Source organism: Thalassophryne amazonica, chromosome 9 (assembly GCF_902500255.1).
Source record: "Thalassophryne amazonica chromosome 9, fThaAma1.1, whole genome shotgun sequence".
Lineage (NCBI taxonomy): Eukaryota > Metazoa > Chordata > Actinopteri > Batrachoidiformes > Batrachoididae > Thalassophryne > Thalassophryne amazonica.
Window position 1 is genome coordinate 74,391,630 of NC_047111.1, and position 16,314 is coordinate 74,407,943.

Sequence of the window (16,314 nt, forward strand, 5' to 3'; positions counted from 1 at the left end):
CAGTTCAGTTAATTTTTTTTTGGAAAATCCGTGGTCAACAAACAGACAATTTGAACCCGAGAGCCGGGCGGAAATTTGCTGCCGCCCGCAACGAGAACACTGCACTAGAGAACCCTCTCAAACAGCTCGACTTCAGAAACCTCGCCTCCACACGTCCTCCCCTCCTCACCCTCAGCAGCAAACAAAGCAGAGGGGAAACAGCAGCAATTGAGAGGATTCAGAGTGACTCCTCACGTATCAGAAAATGCCACAGGTTGGATCGGTATTTTCCAGTACTTGAATTGCATCTGTATTGAAAGCTGAGATCAGATCGGTCACAACCTTATGTGGGATTGTCCGTTCTCAAAACTTTTCCTGTCTCGAAAACGTGTATTCAGAATCTGTTCATATGCTGCCTTGTAGCAGGCGAAGGTCTCTGTATCCCTGCGGGTGACGAGCAACTGTATGCCTCTGCTATGCGGGTAATTAACTGATCCAATTGATAACTGACTGATTTACTGTCAGGACCCCTGTGAGGTTGAGGAGCGGGGCCGAGCCTCCTTGTATGGTGTGTGAGTGAAATGAAGTGACATGCAAATGTGTTGTTGAAATGTGGAATTGTGGCTTTTTCGTTTGCCCACACAATTTATGTATTTATTTACACATGAGGCTCAACGGGTTTACGCTTGTACTTCCTTTTTATGCTTAACCTTAGTTGCTTTACTAACTGACTGATTCATTACTAAAATGTGTTTTCTCTCTCTTTATTATTTGTTGTTGTAGACATGTCCAGGTCTGGAGCAGTATGCCATCAAAAAGTTTGCTGAAGCTTTCGAGGCATTGCCACGTGCTCTGGCTGACAACTCTGGTGTGAAGGGAAATGAGCTCATCTCTAAACTATACTCTGCGCATCACGAGGGAAACAAAAACATGGGATTCAACATTGAGGTATGCACTAGTATACTGTGTAATTCTTCCTATTGTGTACAGTCACCTATGAACCAACATAGGGGGTGCACTATTTTTTTTTTCCCTCATTTTTTTGCTTGGATTTACAGTCAGTTGAACAGCAATGAATTCTGGGTTAATTTTGCCTAGATGCAATAAAGAAATTAATGTTCTGCAAAGAGGGTTGTATTTGTACACCAGTTGAGGGAGCTGGGAGTAGTAACTATGGGGCAAATGTGGATTTGAATGAATCTGGATATTGTAAAGGTCTTCATAATTTGAGATGTTTTGAAATTGAGAAAAATTACTTGTGCTCTTATGTTACTGACTGTTGGTACACATTAGTTTGTAAGTGGTTACTTGCCTTAGTCTACTTAAAAACATGTTATTGTGCATTTAAATGTGTTTTGTTGCTATTTGTCAATGTCACTGTTGGAATCTGACAGCTGGTGTCACTGACTTGTTTAGGGAGATGGCCCCTCTGTGAAGGACATGCTGGAAGCTGGAATTCTGGATCCCTACCTGGTCAAGCACTGGGGCATCAAATTGGCCACCAACGCTGCCGTCACTGTGCTTCGAGTAGACCAGGTGTGTAGCCAAACAGTCGTGACACACAAAACTATATAACAGTGCCACATCAGATTCATGTAAGTTTGATTCATAAATGTTGAACTGCCGCAGATGTTAAGTGAAAACTTTGTTGGAAGAAATTGATCCACTCATCAAAGTATTTTGGTGTAAAGGCTCATTTATGCTCAACATTTAAATATTGATACAGTGTCTTTCTGTCTGTACTCTGCCTTGATTCTATCCGTTTTCTGAAAGTTTACACATACGGACGAACCGGAACTGTTACTACCTGAAATCGTGGGGGTTAGTGTCAGAAAGTGTCAGTGGCGGTCCTAGAGTGATTTACTCCCCGGGTGAAACTCCCTGCGTGCCCCCCCCCCCCCCCCCCCCCGCGCACACTAACGTGGCCACCACCTCTGCCCCACCACCCATGAAAGCACTAACTTCGTCCAGAACACCCACAATCCCACAAATTAACTCACAACAGCTATTTTCAAGAACAAATTTCCAGTTTTATTGAATACTGCAATAACAAACACAAAGAAATTGGCACAGTCTAATGTGTCATCATCCATGGACTTATCTGCAATGATCATCTCAAAAGTTTGCAGGAGGGCATCATAATTGTTTGCCACAGTGCTCACTATCCGTGATGTGAAATTCCATCCAGTAGGAGCATTTCTGGCCAACCTTGAGCAGCCTGCAGACTCAAGAAAAGACATCCTCTTTGTGGATTTTGAGAAAAATGTGGCAAACCCAGAGAGTGATGCAAAAAATATTCTGCACTCAGATAAGCATTTAGCCCCCTGAGACAGAACCAGATTCAGTCTGTGTGCATAGCAATGCACAAACATTGCACTGGGGGCTATTGCTTTAACTTTGGCCTGCAAACCATTGAGAGCTGAAGCCATGACAGCAGCCATGGCTTCTTCATAAGGAAGACTATCAAATGGCTTCGCCAAAATCCGGTCCACAACATTCAAATTGTCTGCCAATTTTGCTACCTAGCTAGCTCGCTAGCTGGGACTGGCGCGAGGCTAGTGTGAAGTTTGTCCGCCTGTGAGTGCTTTGTGACGGTGGAGGAGCTCAGCAGCACCCGCTGCTCGGTAGGGACAGAAACTGCGATAGAAGTCAGTCTCCAAACACAAGCAGCTACAAAAAAACACACCAGAAATAGAAGCTCGATTTGTCGCTAGTCGTTTTTAACAAAGAAAATGCCGCTAAGAAGATTAGGAAAGTCTCCGGTTCAACTCAGAACAGAATGAAAATGCTCCCACGGATGTTTACACCAAAAGATCGCTGATTCGCTCATTTCGCTGTCAATCAAAAAGGGATTCAGCCTCAGACAGATCATCCAATCAATCAATCAATCAACTTTTTTCTTATATAGCGCCAAATCACAACAAACAGTTGCCCCAAGGCGCTCCATATTGTAAGGCAAGGCCATACAATAATTATGAAAAACCCCAACGGTCAAAACGACCCCCTATGAGCAAGCACTTGGCAACAGTGGGAAGGAAAAACTCCCTTTTAACAGGAAGAAACCTCCAGCAGAACCAGGCTCAGGGAGGGGCAGTCTTCTGCTGAGACTGGTTGGGGCTGAGGGAAAAAACCAGGAAAAAGACATGCCGTGAAGGGGGGCAGAGATCGATCACTAATGATTAAATGCAGAGTGATGCATACGGAGCAAAAAGAGAAAGAAACACTGCATCATGGGAACCCCCCCACAATCTACGTCTAAAGCAGCATAACCAAGGGATGGTCCAGGGTCACCCGATCCAGCCCTAACTATAAGCCTTAGCGAAAAGGAAAGTTTTAAGCCTAATCTTAAAAGTAGAGAGGGTATCTGTCTCCCTGATCTGAATTGGGAGCTGGTTCCACAGGAGAGGAGCCTGAAAGCTGAAGGCTCTGCCTCCCATTCTACTCTTACAAACCCTAGGAACTACAAGTAAGCCCGCAGTCTGAGAGCGAAGCGCTCTAATGGGGTAATATGGTACTACGAGGTCCCTGAGATAAGATGGGACCTGATTATTCAAAACCTTATAAGTAAGAAGAAGAATTTTAAATTCTATTCTAGAATTAACAGGAAGCCAATGAAGAGAGGCCAACACGGGTGAGATATGCTCTCTCCTGCTAGTCCCCGTCAGTACTCTAGCTGCAGCATTCTGAACCAACTGAAGGCTTTTTAGGGAACTTTTAGGACAACCTGATAATAATGAATTACAATAGTCCAGCCTAGAGGAAATAAATGCATGAATTAGTTTTTCAGCATCACTCTGAGACAAGACCTTTCTGATTTTAGAGATATTGCGTAAATGCAAAAAGGCAGTCCTACATATTTGTTTAATATGCGCTTTGAATGACATATCCTGATCAAAAATGACTCCAAGATTTCTCACAGTATTACTAGAGATCAGGGAAATGCCATCCAGAGTAACGATCTGGTTAGACACCATGCTTCTAAGATTTGTGGGGCCAAGTACAATAACTTCAGTTTTATCTGAGTTTAAAAGCAGGAAATTAGAGGTCATCCATGTCTTTATGTCTGTAAGACAATCCTGCAGTTTAGCTAATTGGTGTGTATCCTCTGGCTTCATGGATAGATAAAGCTGGGTATCATCTGCGTAACAATGAAAATTTAAGCAATACCGTCTAATAATACTGCCTAAGGGAAGCATGTATAAAGTGAATAAAATTGGTCCTAGCACAGAACCTTGTGGAACTCCATAATTAACTTTAGTCTGTGAAGAAGATTCCCCATTTACATGAACAAACTGTAATCTATTAGACAAATATGATTCAAACCACCGCAGCGCAGTGCCTTTAATACCTATGACATGCTCTAATCTCTGTAATAAAATTTTATGGTCAACAGTATCAAAAGCAGCACTGAGGTCCAACAGAACAAGCACAGAGATAAGTCCACTGTCCGAAGCCATAAGAAGATCATTTGTAACCTTCACTAATGCTGTTTCTGTACTATGATGAATTCCAAAACCTGACTGAAACTCTTCAAATAGACCATTCCTCTGCAGGTGATCAGTTAACTGTTTTACAACTACCCTCTCAAGAATCTTTGAGAGAAAAGGAAGGTTGGAAATTGGCCTATAATTAGCTAAGATAGCTGGATCAAGTGATGGCTTTTTAAGTAATGGTTTAATTACTGCCACCTTAAAAGCCTGTGGTACATAGCCAACTAATAAAGATAGATTGATCATATTTAAGATCGAAGCATTAACTAATGGTAGGGCTTCCTTGAGCAGCCTGGTAGGAATGCGGTCTAATAAACATGCCGATGGTTTGGACGAAGCAACCAATGAAAATAACTCAGACAGAACAACCGGAGAGAAAGAGTCTAACCAAATACCGGCATCACTGAAAGCAGCCAAAGATAACGATACATCTTTGGGATGGTTATGAGTAATTTTTTCTCTAATAGTCAAAATTTTGTTAGCAAAGAAAGTCATGAAGTCATTACTAGTTAAAGTTAATGGAATACTCAGCTCAATAGAGCTCTGACTCTTTGTCAGCCTAGCTACAGTGCTGAAAAGAAACCTGAGGTTATTCTTATTTTCTTCAATTAGTGATGAGTAGAAAGATGTCCTAGCTTTACGGAGGGCTTTTTTATAGAGCAACAAACTCTTTTTCCAGGCTAAGTGAAGATCTTCTAAGTTAGTGAGACGCCATTTCCTCTCCAACTTACGGGTTATCTGCTTTAAGCTACGAGTTTGTGAGTTATACCACGGAGTCAGACACTTCTGATTTAAAGCTCTCTTTTTCAGAGGAGCTACAGCATCCAAAGTTGTCTTCAAAGAGGATGTAAAACTATTGACGAGATACTCTAACTCCCTTACAGAGTTTAGGTAGCTACTCTGCTCTGTGTTGGTATATGACATTAGAGAACAACGAAGGAATCATATCCTTAAACCTAGTTACAGCGCTTTCTGAAAGACTTCTAGTGTAATGAAACTTATTCCCCACTGCAGGGTAGTCCATCAGGGTAAATGTAAATGTTATTAAAAAATGATCAGACAGAAGGGAGTTTTCAGGGAATACTGTTAAATCTTCTATTTCCATACCATAAGTCAGAACAAGATCTAAGATATGATTAAAGTGGTGGGTGGACTCATTTACTTTTTGAGCAAAGCCGATAGAGTCTAATAATAGATTAAATGCAGTGTTGAGGCTGTCATTCTCAGCATCTGTGTGGATATTAAAATCGCCCACTATAATTATCTTATCTGAGCTAAGCACTAAGTCAGACAAAAGGTCTGAAAATTCACAGAGAAACTCACAGTAACGACCAGGTGGACGATAGATAATAACAAATAAAACTGGTTTTTGGGACTTCCAATTTGGATGGACAAGACTAAGAGACAAGCTTTCAAATGAATTAAAGCTCTGTCTAGGTTTTTGATTAATTAATAAGCTGGAATGGAAGATTGCTGCTAATCCTCCGCCACGGCCCGTGCTACGAGCATTCTGACAGTTAGTGTGACTCGGGGGTGTTGACTCATTTAAACTAACATATTCATCCTGCTGTAACCAGGTTTCTGTTAGGCAGAATAAATCAATACGTTGATCAATTATTATATCATTTACCAACAGGGACTTAGAAGAGAGAGACCTAATGTTTAATAGACCACATTTAACTGTTTTAGTCTGTGGTGCAATTGAAGGTGCTATATTATTTTTTCTTTTTGAATTTTTATGCTTAAATAGATTTTTGCTGGTTATTGGTGGTCTGGGAGCAGGCACCGTCTCTACGGGGATGGGGTAATGAGGGGATGGCAGGGGGAGAGAAGCTGCAGAGAGGTGTATAAGACCACAGCTCTGCCTCCTGGTCCCAACGCTGGACAGTCACAGTTTGGAGAATCCAAGAAAATTGGCCAGATTTCTAGAAATGAGAACTGCTCCATCCAAAGTGGGATGGATGCCGTCTCTCCTAACAAGACCAGGTTTTCCACAGAAGCTTTGCCAATTATCAATGAAGCCCACCTCATTTTTTGGACACCACTCAGACAGCCAGCAATTCAAGGAGAACATGCGGCTAAACATGTCACTCCTGGTCCGATTGGGGAGGGGCCCAGAGAAAACAACAGAGTCCGACATTGTTTTTGCAAAGTTACACACCGATTTAATGTTAATTTTAGTGACCTCCGATTGGCGTAACCGAGTGTCATTACTGCCGACGTGAATTACAATCTTACCAAATTTACGCTTAGCCTTAGCCAGCAATTTCAAATGTCCTTCAATGTCGCCTGCTCTGGCCCCCGGAAGACAATTGACAATGGTTGCTGGTGTCGCTAACTTCACATTTCTCAAAACAGAGTCGCCAATAACCAGAGTTTGATCCTCGGCGAGTGTATCGTCGAGTGGGGAAAAACGGTTAGAGATGTGAACGGGTTGACGGTGTACACGGGGCTTCTGTTTAGGGCTACGCTTCCTCCTCACAGTCCTCACAAACTAACGGCGGCTAAGCTACCTTGGTCCGCACCGACTACAGGGGCCAGGCTAGCTGTAGAATTTTCCACGGTGCGGAGCCGAGTCTCCAATTCGCCCAGCCTGGCCTCCAAAGCTACGAATAAGCTGCACTTATTACAAGTACCGTTACTGCTAAAGGAGGCCGAGGAATAACTAAACATTTCACACCCAGAGCAGAAAAGTGCGGGAGAGACAGGAGAAGCCGCCATGCTAAATCGGCTAAGAGCTAGTAGCTACGCAACCTAGCGGATTCCTAAAAACACACAAAGTGAATAATGTGTAAATAATTTAAAGGTGATTCAGCAGAAGGAGTGCCCCAATCAAGGCACCAAACAGGCCATGAAGCAGCACAGGCAACGCACGACAACAGTGCTAAAAGAGAAAAATAAAAAATAAATAAACAAATAAAAAACGAAAGCGTTAGCAAGCTAGTTAGCTTGCCAACGCTGATGAAAGTTAGCAGATAAAAGTGCTCCGTCGCGATGTTTCGACCGTTAGAGGTCTTCCTTAGGCGTTGGAGCACAGTAAAAAAGTAAAAAAAAAAAAAGTAAAAAAGTCTTGAAAAAGACTGTTAATTCAAGTCCAAAGCAGCAGGTAGCAGTCTCAGTGTAAGCTGAAGCTGAGCATCCGATGGGCGGGACAAAGCCCAGTATTTATCCAATGACTCGTCTTGTTTCTCTGCAGTCTTTGCTTCGCTACTGTTTATAGCACTGTGAAGCTGCGGGAATGAGTGAGAGGAAAGCCGCCGTGGGACGGGAAGGTGGGGGCGCCCCTCTGCCGTAACGTAACCACGAACGCCCCCGTCAGGACAACCCACCCCGTTTTTTTTTTTTTCCCCCGCACGGTCGTGTCGCCCCGGTCGACCTGCCTCCAGGACCGCCCCTGATTAGTGTAACCAATGTTCAAGCAGTACGCAACCCTAAACAAAAAGACATGAAGAAGACGTAACAATAGTGGCAAATTTTGATGAGTTTACATAAAAGTATATCATGGTACATAGGCTGCTTCTACAAAGGTGTCTATGCTTTTTAGTTCTTTTGTAGTAGAAACATTATGCCTCATTCAGTTGTCAGCAGCGATGAAAGTTTTCTGGAAGTTACTGAAAATCCGGGTTTTTAGTCATGTGGTGAACGTTTCCGCATTATTTTTGATAACATACGTCAGAATCCATTCATTCATTCAGTTCTACACACAAACATTTAGTGACTTTAATGCACCATGTTGGTTTGCATGGCACCAGTAATCTCCAAAGAAGGGTTATTTTGTTTTGGGTTTGGGAGTTTATTAGGTCATATTTTTGGGGACTGTGCAGTGGTTCTCCTAACGGTTTACTTTTTTTAGACATTAAAAGTTATAGCTGCGTATTTCTTCCAATAATCATACATTAAGTGGCGCTAACGGGTGAAGCTCCCAGGTGCGAAAAATGTTAACGCCATTAGCATACAGACAAGAGTTTAACTCTGAGTCATAATCACAAGATTGAGTTTGAGCAACGGACAAAAATTTGTCTGAGGTGAGTGAGTAATTGAAATAATACGTAATGTTTGTGCTCCGCTGAGGTTTATCAGCTAACGTTAGCTTTTAGCTGCAGAATGTTGAATCAATCACTGTGGAGCTGAGTGAACATTTTATATTGGTAAATTGTTTGACTTATTTTTACCAAATAAAGCACAGTTTTTTTTTTTTGTTTTTTTTTATTGTTACTGCCGTAACTACAGGTAAAGTCTCAACTTTAAATAACGTAGATTGATTTATTTATTAATTATTTTTGCTATGAAGCAATCAAAGAAAATGGCAGAGCACCTTTTCATATTTTTTCATATTTTAAGAAATAGATTTCTTGTCCCACATCAGAAACATTTCAACATTTGCCAAATGAATGAATCTACCAGACTTAAAAATGTACAAATGACATTTCATGCTATTTTATTTGTCTAAAAATAAATGCCCAAGATTCCTTATAATGTTAATCAAGAAATTATCTCAACGTGAAACAGATAAGCTATGGTTTTAATTTACAGATGACCATCAAAGATTTCTAAAGAATCGTTTTTTTTCTTTTTTCCATTAAAACTATTCTAATCGTGTTTTCTATTATTAGAAAAAGATTTCATCATTTCCTTTACTGTGTATTTTTCTGAACCACAGTGTATGTTTTTTGGATTAAAGGCTGTTAGCATGATACAAGTTGTGTGAAAAGACAGGGGGTGGAAAAATTGACCGGACCAACAAAAAAAATTGAATTTTTTGGAAAAAAAAATGCTGGGTAAATAGACCTGAAAAGATTTCAAATTTTTCTGGGGGATAACTCCCAGACCCCTGCCAGGGGCTTCGGGCCTTACCAAAGATTATCAGCTGTTTTTTGTTGTTGTTTTTGTTTTGTTTTTCCTTGGCCCACTTTCATCACTGCTGTCATCATGTTTAAGTAGTCTGAAACTTTGCAGAGGGTCTACAGTGCCATCTAGTAGATATTTTTCTAATGTCCGTGCCAATTTAAAGGGTGTATGGAAGTATGTGGCTGTAACTGTTACTGTTTGAGATGCATGGGTAGATTTGCGTACGTAAATGTGGCGTAAATAAGGTTTAAGGATGGAAACTGCCAGTTTAGACTATGGCGTACCTCTAAATTTTCTTAAGATTAAAGCAGGCTACTTGTGCTGCTAAACATTTTTCAACACTTCTGTCAAAATATTATAAACATCACAGAATCTGTATCAAATGAACTGCGTATATTTGGGTTCTGTATTGAGCAGATTTCCTAAAGTTAACGCAGAGAAAGCGACTGACGATCTGAGGGCAGTTTTCAGAGTACAGGTAGTTGACAACCGTGTATGTATGTATGATCCAGATCATCATTGCAAAAGCTGCAGGGGGACCCAAAGCTCCCAAACAGAGGGGACACTGGGACAAGGATGGTTGGGAAGAAGAACCCGATAAATTTGAACACCACCATTAAAGGGCGCAAAGACGCCTCCTATTAGTAGGTTATGGAATGCGTGTGCTTTTGTTTTCCCCTGAAACTTTGTCAGTATACTTACTCGTTCACATTGCATCAACGTTGTGAAATGTTTATGTTGCCTGTCACGACTAACATTGTGTGTGACGTTGATATCATTGCAGTGAAAATTCATTGCCGATTATTAGTCTGAAATTAAGATGCTCAAAACTACACCAGGGTGAAAGCATGATGCATGCAGGCATTAACTCTTTTTCACTGAAATGAACAAATGCCTATTTCAAAATATTGCATGTAATGTGGATTTAATAAAGTTTGTCATATATGAATGGAAAGAACATTGGCTGTATTTGTACCTTTTGAAGGTTGTATCTGCTTTTGTTTTTGGTATGTATGACCTAACATACAGTGAGTGCATCCAGAAAATATTCACAGTACTTTTTTCCCATATTTTATGTTACAGCCTTCTTCTAAAATGGATTGAGATCACTTTTTTTCCCCTCAAAGTTCTACTCACAACACCCCATAATGGCATGTAATTGGTTTTTTTTTTTTTGTTGTTGTTTTTAGTTTTTTTGCAAATTTATTAAAAATAAAAAACTAAAACACATGTACATAAGTATTCACACCCTTTGCTCAATATTTTGCCACTGTATAATCCATTCTTCTGTTTGTGGATGATGGAGTCCACTGTGCTCATTGGAACCTTCAAACCGGGAGAAATGTTTCTGTACCCTTTTCCAGATTTGTGCTTGGAGACAATCCTGTCTCAGAGGTCTACAGACAATTCCTTTGACTTCATGCTTGGTTCATGCTCTGACATGCACTGTCAACTGTGGGACCTTATATGTAGACAGGTGTGTGCCTTGTCCAGTCAACTGAATTTGCCCCAGGTGGACTCCAATTAAGCTGTAGAAACAGCTCAAGGGTGATCAGTGGAAACAGTATGCACCTGAGCTCAATTTTGAGCTTCATGGCAAAGGCTGTGAATACTTACGTACATGTGATTTCTTAGTTTTTATTTTTAAGAAATCTGCAAAATGTTTTCACATTGTCATTATGGGGTATTGTGTGTAGAAGTTTGAGGGGAAAAAAATTCATCCATTTTGGAATAAGGCTGTAACATAAACATGGAAAACATGCAGTACTGTGAATGCTTTCTCGATGCACTGTATATGGATAAGGCCATTGACTTGTCTTCCAATGACTCGTTAGGCTCAATCAGCTAAAAATATTCACTTGGTGACCCATGTCACTTTTATGAATATTTACATTTCCATGAAGAATTTCCCAGTTTAGTCAGTTTCTCATTAAATTAAAATGTTAATTGCTTGTGGCCGACTGTCCTTCCTCTGACCTGAAGTTTTGTTTTGCTGATATAAACTCCAAGTCTTTGCCCGTTTCTGTTCATGTTAGCTGTAGTAAATGACTATTGGTCATAATGTTTGTTAATCTTAATAAATCTTGAGAATTCCACATGATGTCTGCTTCTGCAGAATATTTTTCACTTTGAGTACACATACCCATAAATATTTAATAATGATTTAACTGTTAATTGCAAAATGCAGTTGAAACCTCATATGGCCACAAAGTAATTGTCAGTAAAACACGCTCTGGATAGGACCATAGTTTGTGACGGAGTTCACTTTATTTATACAGCACCAAATCACAACATAACTAGCTCTAAGGCACTTCACGGAGATGAGGTCTGACCTTACCCACCTTGTTGCTTTCATTCTGAGCTAATATTAACTGCTGTCTCCACCCCCCCTTTTTTTTTTCTTTTTTTTTTTTTTTTTAAGATTATTATGGCTAAACCGTCAGGGGGACCGAACACTTCCAAGGCGAAGAAGGACTTTGAGGAAGACTGAACGTGATGCTGCCCAGCTTTTGCGCCCCGAATGCTTCACCTTTTGTACTTATTTAAAGTTCAACATGTCTGTTTATTTTGTAGAAATGGCCTCACATCAGTTATATGTAAAACAGAATGTATGGAAGGCACTGTTTGTTTGTCGTTGGTGGAAAAATAAAAACGCACTTGCGCAGTCTTGGTTTGGATTTTAATTTGAATTGCAGTGTTTTCACAGTTTGCATTACTACCGTGGAGGTTTGAACCATAGTTAGTAATTTCATAGAGATTGGAGTTTTTGTTTTGTAATTATTCCCATTGGTTTTAAGCTTAGTATAATTGTGTATATTGTTGACAAAATGAGGCTTGGAATTGGTAACAGTGAATACGAGTAAATAGAATAAATACTGTATGTTTCTCCGGATGAAACTGGAGTTGCGTCAGGAAGGGCATCCGGCGGAAAACTTGTGCCAATTACTAATGCAGATCTGGCAGTATCCGCTGTGGCGACCCTGTCCCGAGACAGGAGCAGCCAAAATGACAACACACAGAATAAATACCATATGAGGCCATTTGAGTGAGGAAGGGTTTTCTGTATGCATCATCCACCAAGAGCATACATTTGTTTGTGTAGTTTGTCACTTGTTTAGGGGAAAAACATCTGGTTTGAGAAATAATGTATGCTGCCCTGATTTATTTTTTAGAACAAGTGAACTGAAGAATGCAGGGTACATATGATGATTTGGTCCAGAACACATTTATGCATTTATAGTCAATCAAAATTCTTAGCAAGGGCTATATATATATATATATATATATATATATATATATACACACAGTAGTGTTCAGAATAATAGTAGTGCTATGTGACTAAAAAGATTAATCCAGGTTTTGAGTATATTTCTTATTGTTACATGGGAAACAATGTACCAGTAGATTCTCAAAATCCAACAAGACCAACCATTCATGATATGCACACTGTTAAGGCTATGAAATTGGGCTATCAGTAAAGGGGTGTTCACAATAATAGTAGTGTGGCATTCAGTCAGTGAGTTTGTCAATTTTGTGGAACAAACAGGTGTGAATCAGGTGTCCCCTATGTAGGGATGAAGCCAGCACCTGTTGAACATGCTTTTCTCTTTGAAAGCCTGAGGAAAATGGGACATTCAAGACATTGTTCAGAAGAACAGCGTAGTTTGATTAAAAAGTTGAGTGGAGAGGGGAAAACTTATACGCAGTTGCAAAAAATTATAGGCTGTTCATCTACAATGATCTCCAATGCTTTAAAATGGACAACAACAAAAAAAAACACGCATGGAAGAAAACAAAACAACCATCAAAATGGATAGAAGAATAACCAGAATGGCAAAGGCTCACCCATTGATCAGCTCCAGGATGATCAAAGACACTGGAGTTACCTGTAAGTGCTGTGACAGAAGACGCCTGTGTGAAGCTAATTTATTTGCAAGAATCCCCGCAAAGTCCCTCTGTTAAATAAAAGACATGCAGAAGAGGTTACAATTTGCAAAGAACACATCAACTAGCCCAAAGACAAATGGAGGAATATTTTGTGGATTGATGAGTAAATTTGTTCTTTTTGGTTTGTGAGATGACCCCCAAAGTCTGAATTCAAGCCACATAGTTCACAGTGAAGACAGGGAAGCATGGTGGTGCAAGCATCATGATATGGGCATGTTTCTCCTACTATGGTGTTGGGCCTATATATCGCATACCAGATATCATGGATCAGTTTGGATATGTCAAAATACTTGAGGACATGTTGCCTTATGCTGAAGAGGACATGCCCTTGAAATGGGTGTTTCAACAAGACAATGACTCCAAACACTAGTAAACGAGCAAAATCTTGGTTCCAAACCAATAAAATTAATGCCTCGCAGATGTGAAGAAATCATGAAAAACTGGTTATAGTACAACTAAATACTAGTTTAGTGATTCACAGGATTGCTAAAAAAAAAAAAAAGCAGTTTGAACATAATATGCTCAACAAAAATATAAACGCAACACTTTTGGTTTTGCTCCCATTTTGTATGAGATGAACTCAAAGATCTAAAACTTTTTCCACATACACAATATCACCATTTCCCTCAAATATTGTTCACAAACCAGTCTAAATCTGTGATAGTGAGCACTTCTCCTTTGCTGAGATAATCCATCCCACCTCACAGGTGTGCCATATCAAGATGCTGATTAGACACCATGATTAGTGCACAGGTGTGCCTTAGACTGCCCACAATAAAAGGCCACTCTGAAAGGTGCAGTTTTGTTTTATTGGGGGGGGATACCAGGCAGTATCTGGTGTGACCACCATTTGCCTCATGCAGTGCAACACATCTCCTTCGCATAGAGTTGATCAGGTTGTCAATTGTGGTCTGTGGAATGCTGGTCCACTCCTCTTCAATGGCTGTGCGAAGTTGCTGGATATTGGCAGGAACTGGTACACGCTGTCATATACGCCGGTCCAGAGCATCCCAAACATGCTCAATGGGTGACATGTCCGGTGAGTATGCCGGCCATGCAAGAACTGGGACATTTTCAGCTTCCAAGAATTGTGTACAGATCCTTGCAACATGGGGCCGTGCATTATCCTGCTGCAACATGAGCTGATGTTCTTGGATGTATGGCACAACAATGGGCCTCAGGATCTCGTCACGTTATCTCTGTGCATTCAAAATGCCATCAATAAAATGCACCTGTGTTCTTCATCCATAACAGACGCCTGCCCATACCATAACCCCACCGCCACCATGGGCCACTCGATCCACAACACTGACATCAGAAAACCGCTCACCCACACGACGCCACACACGCTGTCTGCCATCTGCCCTGGACAGTGTGAACCGGGATTCATCCGTGAAGAGAACACCTCTCCAACGTGCCAAACGCCAGCGAATGTGAGCATTTGCCCACTCAAGTCGGTTACGACGACGAACTGGAGTCAGGTCGAGACCCCGATGAGGATGACGAGCATGCAGATGAGCTTCCCTGAGACAGTTTCTGACAGTTTGTGCAGAAATTCTTTGGTTATGCAAACCGATTGTTTCAGCAGCTGTCCGAGTGGCTGGTCTCAGACGATCTTGGAGGTGAACATGCTGGATGTGGAGGTCCTGGGCTGGTGTGGTTACACGTGGTCTGCGGTTGTGAGGCTGGTTGGATGTACTGCCAAATTCTCTGAAACGCCTTTGGAGACGGATTATGGTAGAGAAATGAACATTCAATACATGAGCAACAGCTCTGGTTGACATTCCTGCTGTCAGCATGCCAATTGCACGCTCCCTCAAATCTTGCGACATCTGTGGCATTGTGCTGTGTGATAAAACTGCACCTTTCAGAGTGGCCTTTTATTGTGGGCAGTCTAAGGCACACCTGTGCACTAATCATGGTGTCTAATCAGCATCTTGATATGGCACACCTGTGAGGTGGGATGGATTATCTCAGCAAAGGAGAAGTGCTCACTATCACAGATTTAGACTGGTTTGTGAACAATATTTGAGGGAAATGGTGATATTGTGTATGTGGAAAAAGTTTTAGATCTTTGAGTTCATCTCATACAAAATGGGAGCAAAACCAAAAGTGTTGCGTTTATATTTTTGTTGAGTGTAGTTTTGAGTTTGTAGCATCAACAGCAGATGCTACGATTATTGTGAACACCCCCTTTTCTACTTTTTATTACTAATAGCCCAATTTCATAGCCTTAAGAATGTGCATATCATGAATGCTTGGTCTTGTTGGATTTGTGAGAATCAATCAATCAATCAACATTTATTTATAAAGCGCTTTACAGCACCGACTGGTGTCCAAAGTGCTTAACATTAAAAACACAAATTTACAAAATAAAACACATATAAAATAAAATTTTAAAACAACACATAAAAAAAGAACATAAAAATAACAGAACATGTCACCTCCCCACTAAGTGTTAAAAGCCAGTTTAAATAAATAAGTCTTTAACTTAGATTTAAAAAGTGCTAGGTCAGGAATAGTACGTAACTCAAGAGGTAGCTCATTCCACAGTCTGGGGCCAGCTACTGCGAAAGCATGATCACCCCAGCGTTTATATCTTGACCTTGGAACATCTAAGTAAAGCTGGCCAGACGCCCTTAACGTCCTACTGTAGGTGCGCAAAGTTAAAATTTCAGACAAGTAGGGAGGTGCAAGGCCATAAATAGCTTTAAAAACAAACATTAAAATTTTAAAATCAATTCTAAAACGAACTGGAAGCCAGTGGAGTGAGTATAGGATGGGCGCAATATGCTCACGTCTAGAAGTGTTTGTCAAAAGACGAGCAGCAGCATTCTGCACCAACTGGAGACGCACAAGAGATGACTGATTAATGCCCGCATAAAGTGCATTACAATAATCAAGTCTGGAGCTGATGAAAGCATGAATGGCCGTCTCAAGATCACGTCTACTGAGAAAGTGCTTTATTTTAGCCGAGGCGAAGTTGGAAAAAACTAGCTTTGACAACAGAATTTATCTGTTGATCGAACCTCAAACAGCTGTCAAATAT

The 16,314-nt window shown here is 40.8% G+C and overlaps 1 protein-coding gene across 2 annotated transcripts in view; it reads left to right on the plus strand.

The window, feature by feature from the left end:
- Positions 1–11,988, plus strand: part of cct8 (chaperonin containing TCP1, subunit 8 (theta)) — a 44,952-nt gene extending 32,964 nt beyond the window's left edge. The window contains exons 13-15 of one of the 2 annotated variants that reach the window (XM_034178378.1): positions 763–927; positions 1,396–1,515; positions 11,740–11,988. In XM_034178378.1, the coding sequence (XP_034034269.1) occupies positions 763–927; positions 1,396–1,515; positions 11,740–11,808 (354 nt within the window). In that variant the 3' untranslated portion in view covers positions 11,809–11,988. Of the gene's footprint in view, positions 1–762; positions 928–1,395; positions 1,516–9,829; positions 9,953–11,739 lie in introns of those variants that run through there. The other variant, XM_034178377.1, reaches the window with a different exon arrangement.
- The last annotated feature ends 4,326 nt before the right edge of the window (positions 11,989–16,314 follow it).